This window comes from Lupinus angustifolius, unplaced genomic scaffold, assembly GCF_001865875.1.
Source record: "Lupinus angustifolius cultivar Tanjil unplaced genomic scaffold, LupAngTanjil_v1.0 Scaffold_26_88, whole genome shotgun sequence".
NCBI lineage: Eukaryota > Viridiplantae > Streptophyta > Magnoliopsida > Fabales > Fabaceae > Lupinus > Lupinus angustifolius.
This window is the reverse complement of record NW_017720454.1, coordinates 23966-40007: the sequence shown is the minus strand read 5'-3', so window position 1 is coordinate 40007 and position 16042 is coordinate 23966. Positions and strand designations below refer to the sequence as shown.

Here is a 16042-nt window from a genome sequence, read left to right as displayed (position 1 = left end):
GAGAATGGATATCCTTTAGATTGCAAACAAGGAAGAATGAGGCTCAAACTTTGTTGAGGTCAAGAAGACTATTTCATCAATTTTTAGTTGATGCTCATACTATGGTGGAGTCTGATCGATTATATTTTATAAAAAAAAAACAATCAAAGTTAAGGGTTGATAAATACAAAAATTTGAATATGTCTCAAACAAATGACCAAAATGAAGGATCAAATATTAGAAAAAGAGTCATATTACCTTCAACCTTTGTTGGTAGTCGTAGGTACATGGATCAATTATACTTTGATGGGATGGCCATTTGTAGTTCATTGGGATTTCCTGATTTATTTCTAACAATGACATGCAATCCAAATTGGCCTGAATTTGTAAGATTCCTTAATCCTTTGGGTTTGAAGCAACGTGATCGCATGATAGACCAGATATAATCTCAAGAGTGTTCAAAATGAAGTTTGAACAATTGCTTCGAGATATAAAGAAAAGGCATGTATTGGGTAAAGTAATTGCATAAAGGTAAATAATAATATTACTATGGATAATAATGACATATTTTTTTTTATATTATGTGCAATCTTATTGATTTGTTGTTCGATTGATGAATATAGGAACAACAAGGTTGATTCCCAAGTAGTTTGCCAAATATCACAAATGTTAGATGAAAATAATGTCCATGCAAAGTCATTCAGAATGGCAAGGGAAAGATTAAGAGATGGTGTAATTCCTAATTTGAAATTGAAGCTAATTTCCTAAAGGAGTTCTGATGGTAGAGTGAATAACTTACCAACAGTTTCTGAAGTGGCTGCTTTAATAGTTGGAGATATTGATACAACATCAAAAAGGGATATAAAACTTGGTGAAGTCACATATGATTCATGGTCCATGTGGTTCTTGCAATAGGTCTTCTCCATGTATGAAAGATGGTAATTGTTCTCGGTATTTTCCAAAACAATTTCAACAATCTACAATTGTTGATGAAGAAGGATATCTTGTTTATATGAGAAGAGATCATGGAAACATTGTTGAAAAAATGGCATCTCTCTTGACAATCGATATGTTGTCCCTTATAACCCGCATCTATTAACTAAATACCAAGCTCATATTAATATGGAGTGGTTTAACCAAAGTACCTCAGTTAAGTACTTATTCAAGTATATAAACAAAGGGTATGATAGGATCACTGTTGTTATTGAACCAACAGATGGTGGTGCATCGCAGGCTCCCGGTAACATTGATGAGGTTAAGCAATATCTTGATTGTAGATATGTATCACCATCAGAAGCATGTTGGAGAATTTTTAAATTTCCAATACATGGAAGACAACCTGCTGTTGAACGATTATACTTTCATCTTCCAAGAGAACAACCTGTTTACTTTAATGATCATGAGGATATTGACAACATTCTTTCAAGACCAATTGTATCAGAATCTATGTTTACATCTTGGATGGAATCTAATAAAAAATATCCAGAAGGTAGAACTTTGGGTTATGCTCAATATGTGTCAAAATTTGTTTATGTGAAGAAAACTAGGTCTTGGAAGCCAAGAAAATCAGGTTATACAATTGGAAGATTAATTTGGGTTTCTCCATGCACCAGTGAGTTGTACTATCTTAGGATGATGTTGACAGTTGTTAAAGGATCGACATGTTTTGAAGATATTAGAACTTTTTCAAATATTCAATATGAAACATTCAGGGATGCATGCTTTGCATGTGGCTTACTTAAAGATGATAGAGAATACATTGAAGCACTAAGAGAAGTAAATGATTGGGGTTCTGGTTTCTACTTGAGGAAATTATTTGTCACAATGCTTTTATCCACATCAATGAATAGGCCAAATCATGTTTGGGAGAACACGTGGCAATGGTTATCTGATGGAATTCTTTACAATCAAAGAAATATCTCCAATAATCAAGGTATTCAACAATTATATTATATTCTATCATTATAACTTTATTTTGTTTGAATATCTTAAATTATATGACACTTTTTAACACTTATAGGGTTGGTGCTTTCGGATGAACAACTACAAAATCTGACTTTATTGGAGATTGAAAAACCACTTGAAGGAAATCGGAGGAGTTTGAAAGAATATCCTTCAATGCCATACCCAAATGGGTATATAACAAGTCAATTAGGCAATAGACTAATATATCAAGAGCTAAATTATGATACAGATGAATTAAAGAGAAACTTTCATACTTTTTTCAACTCTTTAACAGGTACTTCCAATTTCTTACAAAATTCTTTATTTAATGTTAGTACTAATAAATCTATTTCTAATAATAAGATGATAATAGACAATTTCATTTTATATTATGCAGAAGAACAATATCAAATATTCAAGACTATAATGCAAGCTGTTAATCGTCAAGAAGGTCGCATGTTTTTTCTATATGGTTATGGAGGAACTGGAAAAACACACATGTGGCGTCCTCTAACATATGCATTGAGATCTCCAAAGCATATTGTATTGACTGTGGCTTCAAGTAGTATAGCTTCTTTACTATTACCTGGGGGTAGGACAACACATTCTAAATACAAATTAACAGTACCAACTTTTGACAACTCAGTTTGCAACATTCATCAAGGGACTGAACTTGCAGAGTTATTGAAATAAACAAAGTTAATTATATGGGATGAAGCTCCAATGGCACATAAATTTTGCTTCGAAGCTCTTGATAAAAGTCTTTGTGACATCATGGGAACAACAAATGGCTCCATTCTGTTTGGAGGAAAAGTTGTAGTATTTGGAGGTGATTTTAGACAAATATTACCGGTGGTTCCAAGAGGTCATCGTTCAGATATTGTGCATGCAAAAATTAATGCTTCTTATCTTTGGCATCAATGTACTGTTTTAACCCTTACAAAGAACATGCGTTTAAAAAATCATGACAATGAATCAGATATCAAGCAATTCTCTGAGTGGATACTAAAGATGGGAAATGGAAAATTATCTGAACCTAATGATGGTTCTGCTAAAATTGATATCCTAGAGGAACTTCTGAATGTAGATTATGATAACTCAATTGATGCGATAGTCAGTAGCACCTACCCAAACTTACAAGAACATTACAAGGATGAACAATTTCTTCAATGTAGAGCAATACTTGCATCAACAATTGAGATTGTTGATCAAATCAATGAATATGTTCTGATGAAAATTCCAGGTAAAGTATTCAATTTTATTTAACATACACATTATGTTAAATGTATTAATTTATTATATCTATTTACCTATATAATAAAAAAAACTCCCTCATGACATGTGTCAATCTCTCAAGCCCTCATGACATGTGTCAATCTCTCATCAAAATTAAACGTTTCTCATGACATGTGTCAATCTCTCAATGACATGTGTCAATCTCTCAAGAACTCCCTCATGACATGTGTCAATCTCTCAAGCCCTCATGACATGTGATTTATTTAAAAATAAAAGGAATATGATTACCTATACAATATTAAAATATAATGTTACTATAACAATATTAAAATAATAATAATAATATGAATCGTAACATATTGTTTGTATTTATTTTAGAGTTAAATAATATTTATTTTTATACTAATATTATTTTAGAATCAAATAATAATGAAATTATAAATTTATTGATGATTTTTTTGATTAATAGGATACTACTAACTATATCATGTTATGTATGTGTAAAAAACAATGTTGAGAAAGTCGAGCAAGACGTTAAATCAGTAGATGACCCATATTAAGTTTATCCGATTTAAACAGTTAAACCGTATGGTCTGACTGTATGATTTTATATATAATTAATAGTTTTTAGCAATATGAATGCACTGGCAACATGTATGGTTTTAACCATACGAATGCACGAGCAACATACATATTCTTAATCATAAATGCACATGTAATATGTGTTATTAATCATGCGGCAAAAAATATCGTCCCGTGCAAATGCACGGGTAACTTGCTAGTTTATATTAATAACTATTGTAATGTATACTTACAGGAGATGAAAAAGAATACTTGAGTTCAGATGAAGTTGATATTTCTGATGCTAATGACAATGAAGCATTCAATATATTAATTCCTGAATTTCTAAATTCACTTTCAACATCAGGACTTCCAAATCATAAAATCAAGTTGAAAGTAGGGACCCCAATTATTCTATTAAGGAATTTAGATCAGTCTGAAGGCTTATGTAACGGTACAAGGTTGGTGGTTACGAAGATGACTAATCATGTACTTGAGGCAAAGATAATGTCTGGAAAAAACATTGGAAATATCTTACATTCCTAGGTTATCAATGTCACTATCCCAATCTCCATGACCTTTCATGCTTATCAGAAGACAGTTCCCTATAATTGTGTCATACGCTATGACAATCAACAAATCACAAGGCCAATCACTAGAGAGTGTAGGGTTGTATTTACCTAGACCAGTATTTAGTCATGATCAATTGTATGTAGTTGTTTTAAGAGTACAGAGCAAAAAGGGATTGAAGATATTGATACATGATAAGGATGGTAAACCATTAAAGACAACGACAAATGTCGTTTATAAAGAAGTTTTCCAAAATTTTTAACAAGTATTCTACAACTTCTTTTACATTACGTTTGAAATATTTATTTCTAATTATTACATCTTTCTAAAATAACAAATTCAATATCATATGATTGTACAATAACTTTACATCAACAATCAAAATAAACAAAAGGTTTATAAATTAATTTTTACTCACATTCTGCTGTTAAAAAATAACATGCAAATTTCCATCTAAATTCATTCAACTTTTCCTAACATGTTTGCTTTTTTAACATTACAGGTTCAACATCATTTCATTGTGCCACCATCTTTACATTAGCAATGGATTACTGCAAAACATGTTTTAGTATGTATTCCTCAATCACTTTTCATTTAACAAGTTATGTAATCACTTTTTAATTAAATTTATACAATACATATTATTACCCGTGCGAATGCACGGATCTCCTACTAGTTATTAAGAATAGAATGAGCTGAAATTATTTCCATAAAAGACATCTCCAATTATTGACACTTGGATTATTAGAGGGTATATTTATAATAACAGTTTTACTTTATTAAAAAAGAAAAATAATGTTTATTACTTGCGGAATCATTTATTGCTACTTAATGATATTATTATTATTTCTTGGGAAGCCCAGAACTTCACTTTGAGATTATTATTATTTCTTGGGGACCTATTTTTTATAATTTTTTTAATGCACAACATTTTTTCGTGGTATTCTATGCGTCAATTCTTTGTGCCAAATTGATGATTAATGACTGATGAATAAGGAAGGTAGTTAGAAAAGGGAATAAACTTTTTTCTCTCTATGAAAAAAAATATTATTTATTAAACCAAATGATTGTTATTGACATGAATGTGTATCAGTCCAATTTATTATTAGAGATCAAAATGGTTTTATCAAAATATTTATGGATTTAAATTGGGTTTTTACTCTATATTACTTTTTTGATATATGATTGACTTTTTTTTGTTATAACTGCATTTATTGGCACAATCCATAACTCCATTTATTGTCATATTCATCTTCCTTAGAGAACTTCAAATCACAAACACCGACTTATGTCATCTAGCTATATCTACAACTATGTTTGGAGATATGATGGGCTTTGCCTTGCATGTGATTTTGGTTCCAATGGTATTTCAAATGAAAAGTGGTCATATAGGGAGACTAATATTTCAAATTACATCTGTTGTTGCTCTCTTTTTTGTCATTTTTTATGTAATAAGACTAATGTTATTAAGGACCGTAAGGCATTCAACCAAGCCTATTAATGAATTGTTGATTATTTAAGTCTTAGTCTTTGTTCTCATATGTGGTCATTACTATTAAGCTTAGCTATTCGAAAAGGACCACCTTTAGGAACAGCTTTGATGAGAAAAATGGAGATCCTCTCTTATGGTTTCTTTTATCCATCCTACCTTGCTGCAAGTGGACTGCATATTAATATCTTCAAAGTGGATTTGAAGTCCTTGTGGATTGTGTGTGTCATAGTAGTTGTTGCCATCATGGTAAAGATATGTGTTGTTATGTTAATAGGATATTACCACAATGTTTTCATGAAAGTCTGTTTTGTGACGGGGCTCATTCTAAATGCAAGAGGCACAACATAGATTGTTGTTTACAATATATGGAGATCAAGGAAGGTATGAACGTGAAGTTGAGATTATCAAATTCAAATGTAACATATGCTCCTAGATTGTAATATGTGATATATCAAATTCAAATTCACGTTTATTACTTTTTTGAGTGAAAAGATGAGAAATAATGTTGTTGCTTTTCTTGAACATGTATTTATGAATTGGTTAGGTTTCAATTGCATGGACTTGCAATTGCATATACCTCTTGCTTCAATAGGGGCAACACAATTTTCAATTTAGAGAGTCTTCTTATGAACACAAGCATAGGTAATTCCTACATAAAAAAATACAAATATAATAGAACGATGTTAGGTTCTATTTAGAATACTTGGATTGTTTAAGATATAATGAAGTGAAAGTGAATAAACGTTCACCAATTTCGGGCTATAAGATATTATTAGTATCTGATGACTGATAGTGTTTCTTCTTTTGATATCATAGACTATTATCCAACATATCAAGATTGGAGGTTAAGGTTGAGAGGCTTAAAGGACAATTGAAGGTCAAAGACATGGAGATAGCGACCATTACTAGAACGGTAAGGACATCTTTCAGAATTTGTTTTTGAGAAACTTAAAGCATTCGTTTTATCTTATGTAAAGGAAAAGAACAAATTGTAGCTATTTTTGCTACACATACGCAACTTCTTTTGTTACAAACTTATGTTCTTAGATTTAATTTTTTTTATTGGGATTTCATTCTTGCGATAGTTGTTATTGTCTAGGAAGCAAAAAATACCGTAGCTCTCAAGTCCCAAATTGAGAAGCTACAACAGGAGTGTGATGAATTTCCGAGAAAGTTATTGGTAACCAATGTAGAAGGTTGGTCTACTTTGCTTAATTATTGTTAGGTGTTGTTGCAAAACACCAACTTCAAATGAGATGAACTGTGACTCTTGCCAATGTGAATATGAATTTTGTCAAAGCAAGGAAGGAGTCGACAAATGCATGAATTGGAAAAGAAGGAAAATGAATAAATAAACTTGTAGGCAAGATTTTTTTATTTTTCTTATTGAAAGGAGATGAGTATTTAGGTGATTGATGCCTTATGGCTAGCGACTTAACTTTATTGATGAATTATTGTGTGACTCTGCAAGTTAATAGATTTTGAAATGAGCTATTCTACTTGAAGTAGAGGTTAAATCAATTGTTGATGGAGACTATGAAAAAGACTACCCCAAACACATTGGTAACTATGAAAAGCCTATAGTTGTACAGGTGGAGATTGTTAGATGCCTCTCATTGCTATGCCTTAAAAGAATTTTATGACAATTTTATGGCTCTCTTTAAGGGCATTTTATGTCACTTTTATGGCTTTGTTTCCAAGCATCCAATGCTTCATATCCAAGATACCAAGACTTTGCTTGCCTATAAAAGGACACATATAGAGAGCTTCAAAATCATCTTCACAACACACAACATCTCTTTCATTTACACATATATTGTGAGTGCATTCTTGGTGAGAATTCTTGTTCCATTTGAGAGAGTATTTGTGAGAAAATTGTCATTTGTCCTCATCATTATAAGAGGATTTCTTGTACTCTTCTTTTTTACATAGTGGAATTTTGCTCTTGATCGCCTGTGGTTTTTTCCTCTCAAACTGAGGGGTTTTTCCACGTTAAATCTTGTGTGTTATTTTCTTTATCCTTTACTTGCTTCTCGTTTGTTCTCAATTGATTCAATCCTGTGCTTCCGCATTGTGCTCTATCCTCAACATGTACCTTTGTATAGTGCTTTACATTCTTACAAATTCAACCTTTCATATCTTGCATATTTTCTCTTTATACATTACTTTATTCAGATAATATTCATTTAACCATATATTTAAACAACATATACATATTTGTTGATTTCCTTGCGGGTCAACATGTCTTCTTCATCACAACTTTTGGGAAAATACTTACATATATATCTTCTTTAATAAGAATTAAAGGGGTTGTCGCTATTACCAAAATAATTATTCCATTTGATTGACACAGTGATTTTATTTAAAGGGGTATACATATATATATTCATGTTAGAAAAAATATTGAAAAAATCATATATATTCATTAGATGTTAATGTCTTTATCTCAATCTCTAGGTCTTTCAAGCTTATCGGAATATATAGAAATATTTTTTTATAAGGTAACCCTCCATGATATTTTTATTAACAAATTATAATGTCATTTAAAATACATTACCACCCGTGCGAATATATAAGTATCAGTCACACATATAAATATTAAGTTATAATTCTCAATTAATTTTAATTTAAATCAAAATTCGAATTATTATTCCACATTACAAATTAAAAAGTCTTAATTAAATTTATTATTGTACTAAAAATTACTAATATAATAACTAACGCCTCATTTTCTCATGGATTGTACCAAAAGAAAAATTAGATGTACCACAAAAAAATTCTCATGGATTGTATTATAAATTATTATTTCTCAAACATTGTCATTTTTATTGGAATAAAAATTAATATTTACACAAAAATATATTTTATTTCTCTTAAATCTTACTTTAATAGACTGGGAAGTATATTTTTTATCCTACAATGTGTGTTACTCTATATGTCATGAGATATAATTACACCTTTAATTTCCGGTTGAGGAAATTAATAATTGTTTGGTACTAATTACTATGTTTGGATGATGAACTAATGAGTCTCGTATTGCTTACTGTCTCGGTTTCCTAATTTCTTTGGAGACTTTTGGCTTGTTTCTCCTTTTTTCCCTTCAAATTAATAGAATAATAATAAAAAAATATGGGAACTGAGTCAAGGGGCCGGGTGAACTTTTTCTTTTGGAAACTGGAACTCAAATCCATTACCTTTTCTAGAATGCTTATAATTGCCTATAGGCATGGGAAAATGAATCATATAGATTCTACAAGGGAGTTGAGTCATTTAGGTGCCTTTGGATCCATTCTAATCGTATTGCTTTATTTTTTTGGGATTCTTATTGTAAAATTCACAAAGTATTTGACTTGAGGATGGGTCGTAAGTCACTAGTGGTTGGTGGCAGAACTAAGATAAGCCTCGAGTTTGGTTCTATCTTCCATAGTCCATACACTCTTGAATTGCTATATTTGATAGAATTATTATTAATCTTTATTATTTGTATCTTTCTTATATTGATTTTGTTGTATCCATCCACATATTGCTATACACAAAATGACATTTTTCAAAAATCACATGTCTAAATTAGATTACGTTATTATTAAATAAATTAGAAAAGAAATAAGAATTAGAGTTTAGTGTTTAACATAATGTTATTTTTTATTTCTTCAGTCGTTGTTAGCATGCTTAGTATAAACACAAGATGACAACTTAAGACGGGATCAGATCGTATTAGGTTTGCAACCCATTTATTCTTTTTAAACAATATAATTAAAATTATAACAAAACATAATTATAAAGAACAAATGTTATAGGATGTAAAGAGTGAGAGATAGAGAGAATCACACGAAGACATATTTTAGTTCACCTTTGCATAGTGAGTAAGATCCAGGTTTTACTAGAGTGACTCGTAGTCTTGAACTCTATCTCCGATATCAAACCACACACAACATTTTCAAATGTGTATTCTATAAAATCAGTGTGTTAATGGTCATGCACGTTTATCCCAGTATAGTGAATGCTCTAGAAATTTAGGTCCTAAAATTTCATAGGAAGCAGCCCCACTTCCACATTCACATAGGTGAGTCTACCAAGAGTACTCCTGTAGCCTCGGTACTCCATTCTAATTGGAGTATAGATCTCATTAAGAGTTTAACTCATCCTTACAATTACTGTAGGAATCATGCTTGTCATAATTGTATAACATGTTCATTCTCATATCACTTCACAACTTATAATTACCCATTGAACCTATTGCTTGGGATCTCAAGTCAGTTAGGTTGGGTTACCATCATGAGTGATCCTCGTTCTAAGGGCAATAGTCCTATACTCTTAAAAGTATCGTGAACTTTCTCTTTAGCTAGTCCTTTCGTAAAAGGATCTGCTAAGTTATTCTCAGTGCGTACATGATCTACTCTAACAGCTCATATAGAGAGTAACTCTCTAATGATGGTGTGCTTATGACACATTTGTCATTTCTTACCGTTATAAAAGCGGTTCTCAATTTTTGCAATAGCCGCGGTACTATTACAATGAATCAACACAGTTGATATCGGTTTTTCCCAAAGGGGAATCTCTGCAAGCAAGCTTTTCAGCCAACTTGCTTCTTCACTAGCTGTTGCTTGTGCTATCATCTCAACTTCCATAATGGATTGAGCTAAAATAGTTAGTTTTTGTTAGACTTTAGATAGTCCATCTCACCATTTATGGCTTCTTGCCACAAATCAGCATTCAAAGAAGTCAAAACTTCTTGGAAAGTTGATGGACTCTCCTCCAAAATATAGACAATATAATCAGGTCTGTACTTTCTAACAATTGTTGATCTTTTACTTCTTCTAGGTTCTATTTCAAACATTTCACTTTTTATCATTATCTCTAATTACATGTTTGTGATTAGTTGATGTGCCCCCACTATTCCTCAATTTAAAAGAGAATTTCTTTTTCATTGAAATCAACATCGTTTGAACTCAATGATCACTTTTGCGTTAAGGTCATAAAACATGTACGCCTTGTTTTTTACAGCATACCAAACAAATACACATTCATAGGCTATGTGAGTTTAACTCTTTAGGGGTATACCATCAGAAATGATTTCACGAGCAATTCTATGTATCTCAATGGACACAGACTCTACTAATTTATCATCAGTCATATGATACTTGAGATAACGACTAACAACATATTTTTTAGTCTAAGCCTCCTCAGTATCATATTTCTTTTCAAGTGCATACCAAATTAATTTGACAGACTTGCATGAACTATAATAACCATAAAGATCATCAGACAATCCATTCAAAAAGAAATTCTTACAGAAGTAATTATTTTCATTCTAGATAGCTATTTCAATAGCTAGTTTATCCTTTTTTTTTCTTTTTCAGCTTTTTCCGACAACACTGAGATATCGGTTTTCAGAACGTGAACAACTATTCTCATAGTGAGAAAATTTTTCATCTTATATTGCCACCATTTTAAATTTGTCCCATCAAACTGAAATGGTTTGTTCAAATCAAAGGTGATCAGAGTATTATTTCGTGTCATTTATAACTGTTGCACGATATGATAACAACATGGATTCAACATGAAACCGGTTTTTAGTATCCAGATTTAGCCAACACAGTGAAGTAACCCGCTTTCATTTCCTTCATCCATTTTTTTATCATCCTCTGCCGTCCCTAACAACAAACCATCACTTTGTCATCGTCGCCAAACCCTTGGCCACTACAATAATTGCTCAAACTCCATATGCAATCTAACGTTTTCCTAACCACCTTTGCCTATCAAAGAAGATGTCCGCGACTGTAATTGGAGTTTGAGTGCGTGAACGATTGCAACAATGGTTTGTGGCGATCGCACGACAAGATTGTGGAACATAATATATCTAGACATAGGAAACACATCTTCTGTCACAAAAAGATATCTCAATTATATTTTTCTACCAATCATAAATAATAGGAGACATGGAATAATACATTTTATGGAATAACTGCTCCTAGAGGGTGGTTAGTGGAGCTCCAAGGTCTTTGCTGTTCAAAGGGGAAAAAACGAAGATGAGTGTGAAGAGAGAGAAAAATAATTAGAAGTGTTTTTTTCATTTCTCATGAAAAAGGAGTCAAGCTCCACTACTTTTACCAAGAATTTAGATAATGATATATGTCACACAAAAAAGTCTAAAATAAATTTAAAAGTTAAGAAAAATAATTTTTGCATGCTATCCAATACCGAAAATAAGCTCAAATCTTTTTCCATGTATTAGGTTTTTGAGTTTAGGGTATGGGATGGAGACCGAAAGAATGATTGGTGGATTTCTAAAAAAAATTCCAACTTTAAAACTAGTTTTATAATAAACCAGATTCAAGTGTAAACTGGTTCTAAAACAGGATATAATTATAAACAAAATTAAGATCCAATGTACTCATAAATAATTTAATATTGATATAGTAAGATTTGGATTTGATTCAATAGATACACAATCAATGAACACCCTATAGTTATATCTTTCTAATTGAAATTTTATTTATGCCAAATCACATCATTGTAACCTAATTACCTGCATCAAACATGTCCAGATATATATTTTCGATAGTGAAATTTGTCCAAGCTTCTAATTTTTCATTTTTAGGTGTTTTTTTCACTTTTTGATTTAGTCAATAAAGCAGCCTCATTCACTAAAAAAAAATATTAAAAGAACATATAACTTTTAAAAAATGAGTTTATTGCGTATGAAAGAGAAAAATATTTGAAGTAACATTTAGAAAGTAAGTTTCAATAATTCGCTTAACAATTTGGAAGGGGATCCAATTACTCTAAGAATAATTTTTTTTAAACTTATTCCACATTCTAGCCATCAATTCTAAGGCAATCCAATGGTTTCAATTAGTAAATAAATTGAAACCATTGAATTTCCCCAAATTAAAATTCAGCACCTTGTTCAACAAGATATCTCCATTACCTTCTTCTTCTTCATTTCCTTCATTTCTTTATGTTCTCTGTTTCTTTAATTTACAGGCTTTAATGATTCCTTCAACCCATCTTTGTTTGCCTTCATTCCTTCTTTTTAGAATTGGGCTCTAGCTTAACTTTAGCCCAGTTTTCTTTATTTTCTGTTTTAGCTTTTCCTTTTTAGTTTTTCAGTTAGTGGTTGTTATAATCAACCTTCCTCTTTTATCTTTGTATATAATACCTTCATGTGCTTTAATGAAGGCATCAAATTTTGCTTAATAAATTTCTTCATCTTTGTTTGCCTTAAATTCAAATGGTCAGTGCTGATTTTAAGATGGTATCAGAGCGAATCTCGCTCTAATCACCACTCTCCCTCTTGTACTTCTTTCTCATTCTTCTTGCTTTCGTCCCTTATTGCTTGAAGTTCCTTTCTTTCTTTTTCTCCCTCTGATTTTGCATATCTGTCTCCTTATTCTTCTATGGTTGATTATAATGCTTACCAATCCAGTCCTTACTTTCGCCATCCTAGTGAAAATCCATCACTAGTTCTTGTTACTTCCCTGTTTAACGGGAAAAACTATCACTAGTTGTCACGCGCCTTCAAACTAGCACTGCAATCCAAGAACAAATTACACTTCATTGATGGAAGCCTTAAAAAACCACCACAAGGAGAAGCAATGCTTGATCCATGGACCAGATGCAACACCATGGTTCTTTCTTGGATTCAACATTCTGTTGAAGAATCCATTGTCAAGTCAATTCTCTGGATCGATTCTACAACAAATGTTTGGCAAGATCTACAAAAAAGGTACTCTCGAAGTGAAATTTTTTGCATAGCGAGTCTGCAACGAGAATTCTACAATCTTAATCAAGGTAATATAAACATTCCTGAATATTTTACACAACTGAAATCCCTATGGGAAGAGATTGCAAATTTCAGGCCTATTAGGAATTGTAAATGCCCAACCCTTTGCACTTGTGGAGTAATAGATTTTGTCAAAACATATAGGGAACAAGATTATGTTATCAAGTTCCTAACTGACCTAAATGAACAATATTCTCATGTTAAATCCCAAGTCATATTAATCGATCCCTTCCTAGATATCAACATAGCTTTTTCCTTGCTTATACAACAAGAAGACTAACTGCAAAATCCTAACCCCAACCCGAATCAGCATGACATATCCTCTCTGCCAATTCTAAATCAGAATATCCTCCTAGATCAAATCAAACCTTTAGAGGTAGAAACACCAATCCTTATAGAGGGAGAGGTGGTAGATCAAACACTACTAGAAACATATCTAATCAATTCTGCACTTACTCTGAACTGACCAACCACACCATTGAAACTTGCTTCCTTAAACATGGCTACCCACAATGATACCAATCCAATAGGAATCCTAGAAGTATCAATCACACTGTCCTTTTCCCTTTGGACAAGCAACAAGATGAAAATGAAGATCCACAACTCCACAACAAAATGCAAGTACCTGACCAATTATTCACTTAAGAACAAGTCCAAGATCTCTTAAATATGTTGCAACAATCCAAGACAGATGACCATCATACAACACATCTTGTCATCAATACTACTGCTCATGTTGCTTCAGGTAATATCTGTTCACAGTGGCTCCATGACACTGGAGCCACAAATCCTATCACTTGTGATATACACAATTTCACAACTCATAAGTGTATACCACCTATGGTTATCACTCTACCAAATGGTAACAAAATTTCTACATCTGTATCTGGGATTATATACTTAACTAGTTCCCTAGTTCTTCATAATCTCTTGTTTATCTCTCAGTTTCATATCAATTTGATATATGTTAATAAGCTCATACATGTTCTTGATTGTCATTTGCTCTTTACTAAAAATGCCTGCTTTATTTTTCATAACCTTACCAAGAGGATGATTGGTTCATCTAGGCTGCAACAAGGCTTGTTCTCCATCACCTCATCACATTCTCCTAGTTCTAATTATGTTACATTTTATAATTCTTCTCATAATGTTGTAAAACCAGACTTATGGCATCTTAGATTAGGACATATACCTGATTCTGTCTTAATAATTTTAAGTAAACAATTTTACTTTATTAAAAATATAATTCATTGCTCTAAACCTTGTGATATTTGTCATTTAGCTAGGCAAAAAAATAATACCCTTTTCTGTCAGCAACACAGACAACAAAACGATTTTTGAATTACTTCATGTTGACATATGGAGCCCTTATTCTACCCCATCTATATTTGGCCATAAATTTTTCTTAACTCTAGTTGATGATTATTCAAGATTTACCTGGATCATTATGCTTAAAACCAAGGCTGAAACAAGAAAACATCTTATTCATTTTATATCTTTCATAGAAACTCAATTCCAGACCAAACTATTATGTCTAAGGAATGATAATGGTGTAGAATTCTTAATGAATGATTTCCTCAAATCCAAAGGAATCATTCACAAAAAATCTTGTGTTGAAACCCTCCAACAAAATGGGATTATGGAAAGAAAGCATCAACACATTCTAAATGTGGCTAGAACTATATTTTTTCAATCCCATTTAACCCCAAAACTTTTGCCTTTTTCTATCCAACATGTTGTCCATCTTATTAATAGAACTCATACAACATTACTCCAACATAACTGTCCCTACTACCTCTTATACAAAACACAACCTTCCCTTGATAATCTCAAAGTGTTTGGTTGTTTAGCCTTTGCCACAACTCTCACTTCTCATAGGACAAAATTCCAACCAAGATCAAGAAAAGTTATTTTCTTGGGTTATAAAGAAGGTACCAAAGGTTACATCCTATATTATTTAGCTTCTCATACTATATTTCTATCTAGGCGTATCCTCTTTTTTGAATACTATTTTCCCTTTAGAAATTATACTCATGATACCTTACAACCCATATGCAAAATTGCTCCTACCTCTATCAATCCCAGTCACATAGATACTCCCAACTTATCTCTACCTATCAATAACAACAATGACCATACTGTCACATATACACAATTACCATCTCCAACTACTCTTAGACATTCTACTAGGACTAGGAAGGCACCAACACATTTAAAAGACTATCATTGCAATCTTATTGTTTCTAATGCTAATTCTTGTCAGTCCACAACATGTATTGCCTATCCTCTTTCATCTGTTTTAAGCTATTCTAATTGTTCTGTTCCCTACAAAATTTTTTGTTGTGCAGTATCCACTATCATATAACCATCCACCTATAAACAAGCCTTCAAAATACCCTGTTGCCAAGAGGCTATGCAACAAGAACTCCATGCTCTCCAACTCAACAACACTTGGATTATCGTACCAAATGACA

General features: G+C 31.9%; 1 protein-coding gene across 1 annotated transcript; it reads left to right on the top strand.

Moving 5' to 3' along the window:
- Window positions 1-1101: 1101 nt before the first annotated feature.
- Window positions 1102-2616, top strand: LOC109338489. Its single transcript, XM_019575749.1, has 3 exons — window positions 1102-1912; window positions 2000-2218; window positions 2321-2616. The coding sequence occupies exons 1-3, from the start codon at window positions 1102-1104 to the stop codon at window positions 2614-2616; spliced, it is 1326 nt and encodes a 441-aa protein (XP_019431294.1).
- Window positions 2617-16042: the final 13426 nt, after the last annotated feature.